Source organism: Choloepus didactylus, chromosome 14 (genome assembly GCF_015220235.1).
Source record: "Choloepus didactylus isolate mChoDid1 chromosome 14, mChoDid1.pri, whole genome shotgun sequence".
Classification (NCBI taxonomy): domain Eukaryota; kingdom Metazoa; phylum Chordata; class Mammalia; order Pilosa; family Megalonychidae; genus Choloepus; species Choloepus didactylus.
In genome coordinates, this window is record NC_051320.1 from 88,175,644 (window position 1) to 88,189,390 (window position 13,747).

The window sequence follows — 13,747 nt, forward strand, 5'->3', positions numbered from 1 at the left end:
TCTGAGTGCCCGCGGTGGGAGGACCAGTGCCCGCAGCAGCCCTATAAAGGCACCCTGGCAGGAGGGCCTGCGGCGGGCAGTGGCTTCCACCCTTTCATCCCAGGAAGGGGCCAGGAAAATGACCCTGGTCCTGTGGGTCTTTAGTCTGCTGGGCTCGGCCAGCTCAGTGTCGGCCAACATCTTTGGTGAGTTCTGAGCCCCTGGCGGTGGGTAGGAGAGCAGGGGTGGGGAGGGAGCCGAGCTCTTAGCCAGGTCTCCTGTCATGCCAGGCTCCATCCCAGGCCTTTGAACACGATGCTGGGAAGTAGGTTTTTGGCTCTTTCCTTTTCAGATGAAGAGACAGTTTCTGAGAGATGAACTGAGTTAGCTGAGGTCACAGAGCTAGGGATTGGTGGAGCCAAGCTGGGAATTCAGGTCTTCCCAATTCGCTTCAAGCCACCCTACACTCCCCCCTTTTAGCAAACTTGGTATTTGTCTCCTTAGCTTCCCAAGACCTTGGTCATCCATGTGAGGTATTTGAAAAGTAGCCAGCAAGTAGTGGAAAAAAGAAATCTACCTGTGGAGTGAAATAGACCTAAGTTCTAGCCCTGGCTCAACCATTTACAAGCTCTGTGACTTTGGGAAAAGTTCCAAGCTTCAGTTTCCTTGTTGGAAAAGCAAGCAAATGACACTTATCTTACAGTGTGGTGGTGATTTCTAAGTAATCATGCATGCTGTATGAGTCCTCAATGGAAAATAAGACACATGTGAGTTATTAATTAATTTGTATTTCTACCGTGAGCCAGGAAGGTGCTCTGCCTGCAGGGACTGGCTTATAAATTCAAGAACAATGCCCTTAGATAAAATCAAATGGAATTCTGACCTAACCTGGCAGCCGCCTGGGGGAGTGTAGAATCCGAGGGTTTACTTTTACCTCCTTCACTTTCCAGCTGTTGACCTTGGGCAGGTTACTTTCACTGCCTGAGTCTTAGTGCCACATGGGTAAAATGGCAATATTACCTTTCAGGATAGTTTTGAGAATTAAATCAGCTGATGTACTTACTTGGAAAAGTATGACTAGCCACAAAATTGCTAATTAAAATATAATAGTTAATGATGACAATGCTAGAAACAAACCAACCAACTGAAACAGAAAAGCATCTGTGCTTCCAGGACCCCACGTGTGTTATTGAATCGAGTCTGCATTCTTCTTTCACGAGCTGCTTCCTTTCTGCAGAATACCAGGTGGATGCCCAGCCTCTTCGTCCATGTGAACTGCAGAGGGAAAAGGCCTTTCTGAAGCAAGCAGACTATGTTCCCCAGTGCTCGGAAGATGGCAGCTTCCTGTAAGGCTGAACTCAGCTTTGTGGCTCCTAAGACCCTTAAAGAGCTGCTCATTCCCGCCCCCAGGTGCCTGCTCTCCGCTGTGTCCATGAGATGTGGCTGTCACTGTCATTTGGACAGTGCTGCCTCTGGATCCCCGGCTAACCAACACTGGAGTGGATATGACAGAGGCTTCCTCCTGGCCAGCACCAATGACCTCCCTTTTCTCCCTACCAAACTTTTACCATAATTTCTTTAAGAAAGGAGGGGAGCACACATGATTTACGCTTTGGCACCTCCTCCTCCTCCTGGTAACCTCTTGAAAGGTCAGAGGTGGAGGGAAGCAGATTGCACTTTCAGGGTCTTGGCTGTCTCTGACCGCTGCCCAGTCTGGCCATCCGAGCTGCTGCCCTCTCCTGGGTGCGCTCTTTCCAGCCGTCCTGACACAAACTTGGTCCTGGACTCGCTCTGTGCAGAGTGAGGGTGACTGAAACAATTCCCCCCTGCATAATGGACAAGAATCCTTCAGTCTAAATGTCCCTATGCCATTCCAGTCCCCTTGAACTAGGGGAGCTCCATCTATTAATAAGAGATACGATTTACTGAATAATGATGGTGTTTTGGGAAATGCTGTTTTCTAGATTTGTGAAACGTCTCTCCCTACTTTCCATCTTATTTGCACTCTTACGTAATATACCTAAGAAAATTCTTATGTATTCCAATGAGAGCAAAGCGATGGTTCCAGTTCGGCCTCGCTTGGCCCTCTGGGAACTCTGGAGCATCAAGAAAGGAAGTAGGAGGACATTTCACTGTTGCCAGCCTTATTTATGTACCTTGTCACACCTGTCTCATTCCAGTCACTTTCAGTCTCCTCTTTAGGAGGCCTCGCACATGCTGTTCTCTACCTGGAATGCCCTTTTCCTTCTTTTCCCTCCACCTGCCTCCTCAGTGTAACTCCTGATCTTCCTGCTGAGCTGTTTAGCCGGCACTTCCCTTGGGGAACCATTTCCACTGGCCAGGCCCGACCTACCCATGTGCTTCCCTGTGAGCCAATGCCCTGCTCTCTCCTGAAGCTGCCGCGTTTTCCCACCCACCCAGTTCATGTAACGAGAACCTGCCTGTTCTCCCTACAGCTCATAGAAACAGAGGGCATGCAGGGAACACAGGACAGCAGGGTGGGCATTTGCATCCATGTCTGTAGACTGAATCCATGGCAAATGAGTGACTGAGAGCAGGAGCTGTGGCAGGTGTGTCACCAGGGCAGGAGAATGCAGCTTCTCCTTTCCCAAATCACCTCCTCCTTTGCACTCCAGGCTCTCCCTGTCTAAGTCAATTAAAACTTGAGAGAAGGTAAAGGAAGAAGAAAGGTGAATGGTGTTGGAAGCAGCTGATGGCTTTGGGAGCAGATAACTCTGTCCTGTCTCATGTGTCTCTCCTGCCCTCAGGACTGTCCAGTGCAGGAACGACGGGCGCTCCTGCTGGTGTGTGGGAGCTGACGGCAGGGAAGTGCCGGGCAGCAGGCAGCCTGGCCGGCCAGCCGCTTGTAAGTGTGACTGGGGGCATCCAGTGGGACAGCAGGGGCCTTCCAAGGGCAGCTGATACCCCAGAAGAACCCTGGGCTGGGAGTGTGGGGTCAGGCAGGTGTCCCCTCTGGGCTGGCTCCTCTTTGAATAGTGACAGTAGTCCCTGCACAGCCCTGCTTCCCATAGGACCACTGTGAAAAATGAAAGGGGCAAGCAGTATATTTATTCCACAAATAGCCATCAAGTTCTTCCACATGTTGGAGGCTGTGCTGGTGCTGAGTGGACACTCAGGTCCTCTGACACTAGAAAGCAGCAGAAAATGCCACACAGAAATTGCTGACACCAAGTATTTTCTCACCTGTGGTGTGAGGTGTTTTTAAAAATTGAGGCTTAGGTGAAAATGGTCCACTTAAAACATTATGTTGAGTTGTCAAAGAAATAGTCCCCATTTAAAACATGTCACAGTTAACCCTAAAACAAAGGTCAATTTCATCTGATCACCTTATTATGGCAAAATGGAACCTAGAATCAAAGCCACCATTTTTTGGATAAAGAGTTCTGGTCTGTGCACTGAGCCAGACCCTGCATGGCCAGCTTAGCTCCAGAGTCAGTCTCCTAATGTTCTCTTGACACAGCCTCATTGAATGTTGGCTACTCGTGTGTGACATGAACTTAAATGACTGCCTCATGGGGTTGTCGTGAGGATTGAAAAGACACCTAAAATACCAGGCACACAGCAGGTGTACTGCAGTAAGGGCCGATCTCACTAATCCTCACACACCCTGTGGAAGGCAGTTTTACTGTAACTTTATAGATCAGTAAATTGAAGCACAGAGTGAGAGGCATGGAGCGGTGAAGGGGCGTCCCCAAAGTTGATGGCGAGCACGTGCAGAATCTAGGGTGGAGATGAGCTCTGGGTGCCACCCAGCCTAACCTCACTCCCTCTCCCCTCTGCATCACCAGGACTGGAGCACATGGTTGGTGAATGCTGCCCCAGGGAGGGCTGCCTCCCGTGCCTCAGCCCCCATGGGGGCTGGAAGGAAACAGGGGCCAGAAGTTGGGCAGTCTGGCTGCTCGTCCTCAGCTTGCCACCCACCCGCTGAGCCTAGTTGCTCCCTCAGCTGTCCCCTCTAGGGAGGGGACGTGAGTTTATGTGGGCCAAGACCCCTTGATACTTTCCCTCCAGCACTTCCCCAACTCTGCTCTTTGTCTCCTTAGGTCTGTCGTTTTGTCAGCTGCAGAAACAGCAAATCTTGGTGAGCGGCTCCATCAACAGCACAGCCACGTCCTACATCCCCCAGTGTCAAGAGGCGGGGGGCTATGAGCCCATTCAGTGCAACCCGTGGCAGGGGCAGTGCTGGTGTGTGGACTCGGAAGGGATGGAAGTGTATGGAACCCGCCAGCTGGGGAGGCCAGCACGATGTAAGTTTCCCCAGGGGGGGGTGGGGTGGGGGGTGGGGTGGTGTGTGTGTGTGCAGTTTCAACACCAAAAACTGTTAGGTCTCCCTGACCAAAGGCAGAGGACCTACCCTCAATAGAGAAAATGAAAACATTTTGAATGAAGATTTCCTCACTTCTAATATTTCCATAGGGTAGATCATCAGTATTCGCTGGTGGATCATGAGACGTTATGTAGTACTTGAGTGTGTGCAAGTGTCCTGGTGCAGACTTTAACACTGCTTGGGGTTTTAACTGTCACGAGGTGGTGTGACTGCAGATGTCTATGCATTCCTCCATGTATAAGAATTAAAATGTTTCGCCTTGAAAATTTTTAGGTCCAAAGAGCTGTGAGATAAGAAACCGCCGTATTCTCCATGGGGTGGGCGAGAAGTCGCCACCCCAGTGTTCTGCTGATGGAGAGTTTATGCCAGTCCAGTGCAAGTTTGTCAACACCACGGACATGATGGTTTTCGATCTGGTCCATAGCTACAACAGGTAAGGGGGCTTTGCCCACTGCGGGGCCATCATTTCCTCTCTCCAGCTACAGCTCATGCTTGCTCTGGGGGCTGTGGACTTCAGCGTGTGAGACACGCAGCTTGGGGAAGAAGCAAGAGGTGCTTCCTCTCATATGCCCTGGATGGACATCTGAAGGGCTGCAGTGTTCTTAACAAAGCAACCTGGTAATAGCTATTCAAATTAAAAATGCATACCCCCTTTCCCAGCCCACCCATGGAAACAGAAACACCACAATGGGAAGATGTGTAGTAGGATGCCTACTGCATCATTTTCCACTGTAGCAAAAAACACTATGAACAAAGTGACTTATCTGAAAAAAGCTGGATGGCTGAATAAATGTGTGTTCCCTATAAATATTTATGCAACAATAAAAAGAATGCATTAGAGCCAGACCAGTTGACTTGGAGAGAACTTCACAATGTATTATGATAATATGATACAGAATACAAGATGCAGATAATATATGATGCAGTGAAAAACCCAAACAAGCAAAAAAGATCCTTTTTATATGCACAGATGATTATCTAATTAGGTTTGTATCCGTATAGCAGTAAGTGAGCACGGAGACGGGAAGGAGCACACAGTTGGTGGTTAACACAGGCAGCCTTGGGAGTCAGGCCTGTGTGGAGAAGGGTGAGTGGGGAGAAAGGGGATGAGCAGAAAAGGAAAAGAGATTTCACTATAAAAAGCATGGATATGATCATATTTATGCATTTTTATAAATTGTGTGTATATGTTCATATATGAATAAATTTGATTTAAAAGATTTAAAGGAAAAATACAAGAAGGGAGATACATTCTAGAGCTTCACCAAATAATTAGGTGGCTCTTGGCTATTCAAGGTGGCTTCTTGGTTGCTCTAAAGGGCACACACAGATTTCAGAAATAACTGAGTAAAAGTAAGTAAGAATGCCAGTTTGTGACACTGATATAAATTCTTTTGGAGAACCTGAGCCTTTATGTGGCTGGCTTCCAAGCAGTTTCTTTCTCTGTGTGAGAGAGGAAAATCCCATGGGCAGTGCAAGCAGCCTACAAGCAGGACATGTCCCAGAGACATTGCTTTCCTTGAGATGCACAACATTTTAAAAACTGGGAAATTTTATTATGTTGAACCCTATGAAAGTTCTGTTTTTGTCAGTCAAAAATAGTTGAACATTAGCAATTTTGTATGCTCAGCCTGCTATGTAAAATTCTGAATTCTTGGTTTTAAAGAAGGGTTGGGGCTGTACGCATTCTCCCCTGGCACCACAAAGCTGGGCTCCAGCAGAGCACACGCCCTCGAAAGCTCCACTCCCACCGTGCCCTCACCCCACGCCCCCGCTGGCCCCGTCCATCCCATTACTGCCCAGCTCTGCAGCATTTGCCTCAGTGGCCCTCATGCTGACCCTGCCCGTTTGGTGTGGTGACCTGGTGTGAGTCCCTCACCCTCCCTGAGCCTCAGTGTCCCCATCTGTAAAATGGAGGACAATGCCCTGAAGAGCTGATGAGACCGAATCTGAGAAACCATTGTGAAAACTGTAAATTATTATACAGCTGTCAGGAATTCTCACACATCACCTAGTTTTAGCAAACTTTGGTTAGATTTCTGTGAGCACTTATGACCCTTGAGTCTCCAGACAGCCTGCTTTGCTGCTGCTCATTGACACAAACCAGTGTCTCAGTTCAAGTTCAGCTGAGTGCTTATTGTATACAGGGAACTTTACATCCTTTTACCTACTTTAAAACGTACAAAAATAATTTGGTAAATATGGTCTCTGATATAGAAATGAGGAATTTGAAACAGAGAGGTTAAGAAACTCACCTTAGGAGGCATTACTAGTGGGTGCTAGGGCTGCCTGGCTCTTTTTCCTACCACTACCTCGATTCGTCTCTGTTGCCCTAGAGCACCGAGTACAGAGCTGTGCACATGGCAACCGGTGCTTACTGAACAGGCAAATCCATGAGATGATTTCCCTGTGGCTGCCCTGTGGAGGAACAATTCACAGCTACTTCCACAAGAGGGCAGTCGAGTTAAATGCAAAGGTTCAAGACTAAGCATCCCTTGTTTAAAACAAACAAAAAATTTACTCCTGAAATGGGATACTTTCTCTCTTGTAAGCAAGCATGTCTTGGAATAAATTCTGGTTTTGGAAGGTCAAGGGAAGGGTTGGGTGGTTGGTTACTGGGAGCCCAGCCATAATTTGGGGTTTCTGATCTGTAGCCGCAGACCCAGCACTGATGGGGCAAAGTGGAATCTATGTAGAGAGTCTCAGCTGTGTCTCTTGCCAGCAGCACATTGAGATGGCAGATGAAATACAGGACACCCAGTTACATTTTATTTCACATAAACAATGAGTAATTTTTTGTATATGTATGTCCCCAGTATTGTATCAAGAATTTTAAGCTTGGAGTGGGGGTAAGGTGTATTTTAATAATCAGTAGTCTTGGATTAAAAAAAAAAAATTGATTGGGTTGGGGGAAGAGCAGAGTGGATGCTGGCAGGCTACTCTGCTAGTTTGGAAAATTCTGCACTAGTCCAGGTGAGAGATGATGTCGTCTTGGACTAGAGTAGGTGATGGAGAGGATGATGGCGAGAAGGAGCAGGGTTAGAGAAATTTTTAGGAGGCCAAATCCACAGAACTTGGTGAAAGAATAGGTACAGAGGGTGGGGAGAGGAGGAGTCAAAGATGACTCCTAGTTGTGGCTTCTAGGTGGATGGTAGAGACTGAGTTTGGAAAGGAAAAGCCACAAATTTGGTTTTGGAATATTGAATCCCAGAAGATTTCTTTGGGATATTCAAGTGGAGAAGTGGACTTATTTCCATGGGGCCACAGAAGGCTGTGAGCCTGGGGACAGCTCATTTGCCAGCCTATGTGGGTTCTTAACCCGCTGGGTGGTGATTTGCACTTGAACTTGGCACCAGTGTTTATCTGTTTGAAGCAGGTCCCTTTGCCTCTCCAAGATGCCATGGCCAACAGCACCTATTTTGCTGGTGGGGAATAGGCATCACTGGTTTTTCTAACTCCTTTCCCATCTTTCACATTGCCCTTGTCTAATCGTTGTCTATGGAGACATGTTCTGGCTAAACAGATTCTAGGTAATGGTCCTGAACCTTCAAGCAGGTCCATTACTGAGGCCTTAGTGTCCTGAGTTAAAATTCAGTTTGGCAGCTTCTTTAGCAACCCTGTCCTTAATAACTAAGCCTCACTGAAACTTCCTTAGCAACCAGTCTCACTTCAAACCTCTTAGCAACCCATACTCCAGATTATCCACTGAGAAGGATCAGATGGAGCTTAGTCTATTGCAAAGTCTAACCTGAGCCTTTAAGGGGCTGTATGGAGAAATCCCCATAGACTAACTGTCTGATTACCCTCACATGAGACATCTGCCAGGGCCTTTAAGGGCCTCCATCTCACCCAGGAGAGAATCAAATAAAATTAATTACTTGGGTCATGGCATTCTCTAGTGGACTGGTACCTCCCTCTGTGATTGCCACCCCAACACTGTTTCCCATCTTTAAGTTGGAGGCATATTAATGATCCTTCTAGACATGTTCTCGATTCCCTTCATTCTCTCACCATTCTTGGCTTTAGAATGCCACTCAAAATCACCGCTGTTCAGAGTGTTCTTTCACCATACTGTGGGTTCCAAACCCTGCGGGCCCCCAGATAAGGATGGAGCCAGGGCTGTCCATCTCTCGTCATGATGTTCAGTTCAGTTTCAGTAGTTTGACTTTCTTTGGCAGGTGTGGAGCAGCAGAGAAGGATACGGTATTTGATAAGAAAAATGTCAGAAACAGAGCAGGAGCCCTCCATCCTCTAGCTGATAGTAAATCACCAGTAACAATAGCAAATTAACTATTAAACAATCTTAACCATAAAGTCCAAAATTCATAGATTGATGATATCGTTTCAGAATTAGGCACAAAAATCAGATTGTAACAACCTGAATTGCTGAAACAATGGCCTTTGGGGAAGACTCAGAACTTGAACTCACTGTTGATTGCCAAGCAGGGCTGCCTGAGGGCCAGGCTCCATTTCAGTGGCAGCCTCACCATCCAGCTGGCTGCTGGGGGAAGAGCTTTGGAAGTGGAATGAGGATGCCTGGTCTGCAGCCTCTGGTCTCTGCTGGGTGATCTGGAACCACTCTGAATCCCAGTCTCCTCATTTGGGAAATGAGGTTTTTGAAGGGTGGTTGTGAGGATTCAGTAGGATACAATGTGGAGAATGCTTGGTGTAGTAGTTGGTCATTCAATAAATGTCACCTGTTATTATTTTTATTAATAGTAATTGATAGCGATAATCATATGGGGCTAAGGCAGGATTGCTGTCCTGCTCTGTCTGACTCCAGAACCCTCAGCTCTTTTCATTATATACAGCATTTGCAAGAAGAGATTAAAGATCATAGTGTAGGGTGTCTGCCCTGGAGGTGATCAGAGGACAGCTCTAGAGAGTCCAGGTGGTAGTAGCTGGTCTTAGGGTGGTATCTCGGGGGTGGGGTGGGGGGGCTGGGAGGATCCCTCCCCCTAGCTGAAGCTAGGAAGGGGGGAAATATGGAGAGTGAGGTCCATGCAAAAAACACTGGTAAACCCAGGTATTAGGCAGCTTATAAGACCCAAAACCCAGAGACAGGGCTTATCACCTATCTGGTAAAGGGATGAAGATGGCTCAAGGACCCTGGTGGCCATGTTTGGGATAGGAGGTTGAGGTGTTTCTTTGGGCTGAGTCAGCAGAACATGGGGCAAGCGTGATCTAAGTTCCTGTACCTCAAGCTAGGATGGGTTTCAGAACCTCACACCAGTCAGGTGACCCGCCCATGCATTCATCCAGCACACGTCTGTAACCTGCCCAGAAAAAGCTAGGCATTGGACCTACAGAAGAGAGTGTGAAAACAGAGTCTTGGGCCTTAGCAGAAGCAGGTGTCTTGCAGTAATTAAGGTCTGGGTTTGAACCCAGCTCTCACCACTCACTCAAGATGGTGGCCAAAATACCTCACCTCCCCAGTCTCTAAATGGGGATGATAATAAAATCACCTACCTTTTAGGCATCCGTGTACATTAAACATTTTACAGATGGTCCTTTACAAAGTAGTGCTCAATAAATGCAAGTTATTATTATACTATTATTAGCACTTTTAGAATTGGATTATCCCAGGTTCAAGCTAGTGAAATTTTATTATGTATTCCTGATTTGATAGCAACTAGGCAAAGTGAAATTTTAGTTTCTATTATACAACTCACTGTAACATTCTTTTTTAGTTAACACATACGTATAGTAATAGACCAACAACAAGGAAAAAAGTGTGTCCATTATCCTGTAGTGCTTTCATAGCTTTTGTCTTGCATATTCATTTCCATTCAAATTAACACTCACTGCATGCACTATTGTGCTCAGGCTCTGAGCAGTTACTGGGAATAAGTATATTGCCTTCCAGTGCTGGTTCATTCACATAATTATAATTGCAGTGTATGCCATTTTGTATTCTACCTTTTTTTTACATAATGTTATGCATGCTCCCTTTTGGCCAGAGTTTTAGAAGTATCACCCTTGATTGTAGTATTTTATTCCGTTTAGGGGCTTTACTATAATTTACTTTTAATTTTCCCATCATGGGGCATTAGGTTGTTTTCAAAATTTTGCTAGGGTAGATTGTTACAGAACACTATTTCTGTTTGTACAGATAGCTGCTGCTTCTGCTAACTTATTGTTTTGGGATGTACTTTCAGTTGTGGGTAGAAACATATTTTGCTTGGCTCTCATGTGCTAGCTATTTAGGGCATGAGAACAAATCTCCCAGTGTTGTAGAAAGAAGAAAAATTCCTCTCTGGTTGCTAAATCATCGCAGGTGGGAAGGATTCCTCATTATGTCGCCTTCTCTTCACATGACTTCCACAATGGGGACGCGGCCAGTTAGCTCCTTACAGCAGTCCCCGGGTCAGCCGTGATAGAGACGTACTTTTCCTCAATTTACAGAAGGGAATGTGTTCTTGTCAGTGAAGTTGTATTGATTTTGTATTTTTTCAACACTGGGACATTTCCTTCTTGAGGATTTCCCGTAGTGGAATCTGGCTTCTCTTCCAGCTCTCGAAAAGTTTTAAAAGACCCTGTCGTTGTTTCATCTTCCAGGATGAGATCATCAAAAGTGGGACATATGTTTGTAGAGAAAACCTGGCTTTCTGCCTGCAGAGTTACACTCTAGTAAGGAACCAGTTAGTATAATGTTCATTATCTGTTTTCTGTCTGATTCTGTGAGACATGTGTACAGGTACAAATTGTTCAAATGTCATGACTGGGGAAAATGGTGAATTAGTAGGTGACAGCTAAGCACAGCTTTATTTTTACAAGAGCCAGCCTAGCTCTGACCAGGTAAAAGCAACTTAGAAAAGAAATGCATTTACTACAGGGAGGATGGAGCAAATGGAGTAAGATTAAAAAGCAGATGTTCCTTTTCCCCAGATGAGGACTTGGCCACATTTATTTATTTCTCCGTAGAGCTGGTGATGACTTGCCTTTTGTGAAATAGTGACCATAAATCTAATTCTTTTTTAGATTTCCAGACGCATTCTTGACCTTCAGTTCCTTTCGGAGCAGGTTCCCTGAGTTGTCTGGGTATTGCCACTGTGCTGACAGTCAAGGGCGGGAACTGGCAGAGACAGGTACGCACACCCCAGACAATCTGAAGGGAGGGAATGAGACTCACCGGGAGTGAGAGCCTGGATCTCATTACCTGGAAAGTAGAAATAGCACAGCCTGCCTGCTCCCATCAGGCTGCTCTGGGCGTTGAAGGGGACAGGCCCTAGTAGACTGTCATCCATGGCACTTTGAATTCAGTTGCCACCAGTCCATGTGGTGCCGTCATGCACACTGGAAAAAGGCGCCTCCTTCTGGGCAGATGTGGCGCTGCACCAGGTTGCTTGGCTTGGTGAGTGGAGCACTGGGTGGGGTTCACTTTCCTCTCAGGTGTGCTCCTTTGGGCTGTAAACAGCCTGCACAGTGGCACCTACACAGTGGTACACAGTAGTTCTCTGACTTTGGAAATGACCATGTTTCATTCAGACTCAATGTATGATGATGTTGGTGAACATCCCATCCCTCTTAATATCTGTCCACACAACAAGGTCAGGACTTCTTTCTGAATGTACCCATCCCCTGAAACGCTTGCCATCTTTGCTCAGGTTTGGAGCTGTTACTGGATGAAATTTATGACACCATTTTTGCTGGTCTGGACCTTGCCACCAGCTTCACTGAAGCGACCCTGTACCGGATATTGCAGAGACGGTTCCTAGCAGTTCAGTTAGTCATCTCTGGCAGATTCCGCTGTAAGTAAGAAGCTGGCCACAGATGTGCATGTTTCTGCTAGGAGGAAACCACTTGGGTTTTAAAGTTTCTGTGACTGCTCTACCAGAGGGAGTGTGGGGATTTAAAAAATTTTAATAGCAAAGAGCCATGCAGGTTGTAAACACGCCAAACATTGTTCAGACACTGTCTTTTCCTTTACTGCATGGGTTTTTTGTAGGCCCCACAAAATGTGAAGTGGAGCGGTTTACAGCCACCAGCTTTGGTCATCCCTATGTTCCAACCTGCAGCCGGAATGGGGACTACCGTCCAGTGCAGTGCCAGCGGGAGGGGCCGTGCTGGTGTGTGGATGCCAAAGGAAAGGAGCTCCATGGGACTCAGCAGCAAGGAGCACCACCATTTTGTGGTGGGTTTCCTCTCAAAGGCTTTCTCTTTGGGCTGTGTCAGCTCATATTACTTTAACTCTCTCTAAACCAACCTCTTTTTGAACTCCAGACCCATTAATTCAACTGCCTCCTGAGTGTGGAGGCATGCTCAACATGACTGAACACCAGTTTATCATCATTTGCTTCCAACATGTTTCTTCACCAGTGTCAGACATGGTTGATTCCTCAGGGAACTCAGTGAATACTGGGAGGCTCATAGGTGAAGAAAAAGAAAAGAGAATTAAAGTTTACAGATACTTTTGAGAGAAGTGTGTACAGGCAACTTAAGGAGCATGAGACAGGAGGGGTCAGCTTCTCCTTGCAGCCTGAGGAGGAGGCAACCAGGAAGGCTTCATGGAAGAGGTGATACTTGATGACAGTCTTCTAAGATAAAGACATTTTCTCGAGGAGGAAATAAGAAATAGTGTTCTCTATAGAGAGAGCAGGACAAGCAAAATTCTTATATAAATGGATTATAAAAAATAGCTGTTAATATGTGAATGGACGTTCTGAATCTGCAAGAAGGACAGAGCCAAAATCAAATTGTCAGTGGTTGATGAGAGTGGAACTCTTGAAGTCAAGACTGGGGAGAAAGACAGAGATAAGACAAGGGGGTCTTTTATGTCATAACAAAAGCTTGAGGATTTCAGCCTGGAGGTCAGTTAAGGATATGGAAAGATTTTAAGCTGGAGGGTGCCCTGATGCGTTTTGAGTGTAAATGAGGTCACCCTGGAATTTTGGAGGTGAGACTAAGAGGGGCCTTAGGCAGGTGGCAGTGGGAACAGCAGAAGGTCCCTACATGTCCCAAAGAGAGATGATGGGGAGACGGGGGTGGACTTGAGAAATGTTAGTAAGACATTCCAGGGAGACTCCATTCCATCCTGGAGCAGGACTCTGAGTGGGTGTTAGCAATGGGGGGAGGGAGGAATCCAGAAGCCTGTGGAGGCTTCCGACTTGGGTGACCTGGTGGATTCACCAAGGTGAAGACGACAGGTCTCTACACAGCTCCTGCATAGTGTGTGTTGACGTCGATTCAATCATTCTGTAAGTCATCTGATTTCTCCAACTTAAGTTTTTGAATATTCAGTACAGTGTTTGAGAGTATTTTATCTGTAAGTGTGAGGATGTAGAAAAAATATTTGTTGTCCTGCTCTCCAACTTCTAGGAGGAAATGAAGAATTATGGTTTTCCAAATTAAAACCAAAGTTATGGTCTGTGGTTTTCCAAATTAAAACTATAGTCTACCAAATGCAGAGATCATATATTT

At 46.3% G+C, this 13,747-nt stretch overlaps 1 protein-coding gene across 3 annotated transcripts in view; it reads left to right on the plus strand.

Annotated features, from left to right (window-relative positions):
* The window catches only part of TG (thyroglobulin), a 249,593-nt gene that overhangs the window by 14,486 nt on the left and 221,360 nt on the right, over positions 1-13,747 (plus strand). The window contains exons 1-8 of one of the 3 annotated variants that reach the window (XM_037802991.1): positions 119-185; positions 1,217-1,325; positions 2,748-2,845; positions 4,044-4,247; positions 4,601-4,760; positions 11,309-11,415; positions 11,935-12,078; positions 12,276-12,461. In XM_037802991.1, the coding sequence (XP_037658919.1) occupies positions 119-185; positions 1,217-1,325; positions 2,748-2,845; positions 4,044-4,247; positions 4,601-4,760; positions 11,309-11,415; positions 11,935-12,078; positions 12,276-12,461 (1,075 nt within the window). The other 2 variants (XM_037802989.1, XM_037802990.1) reach the window with 2 other exon arrangements.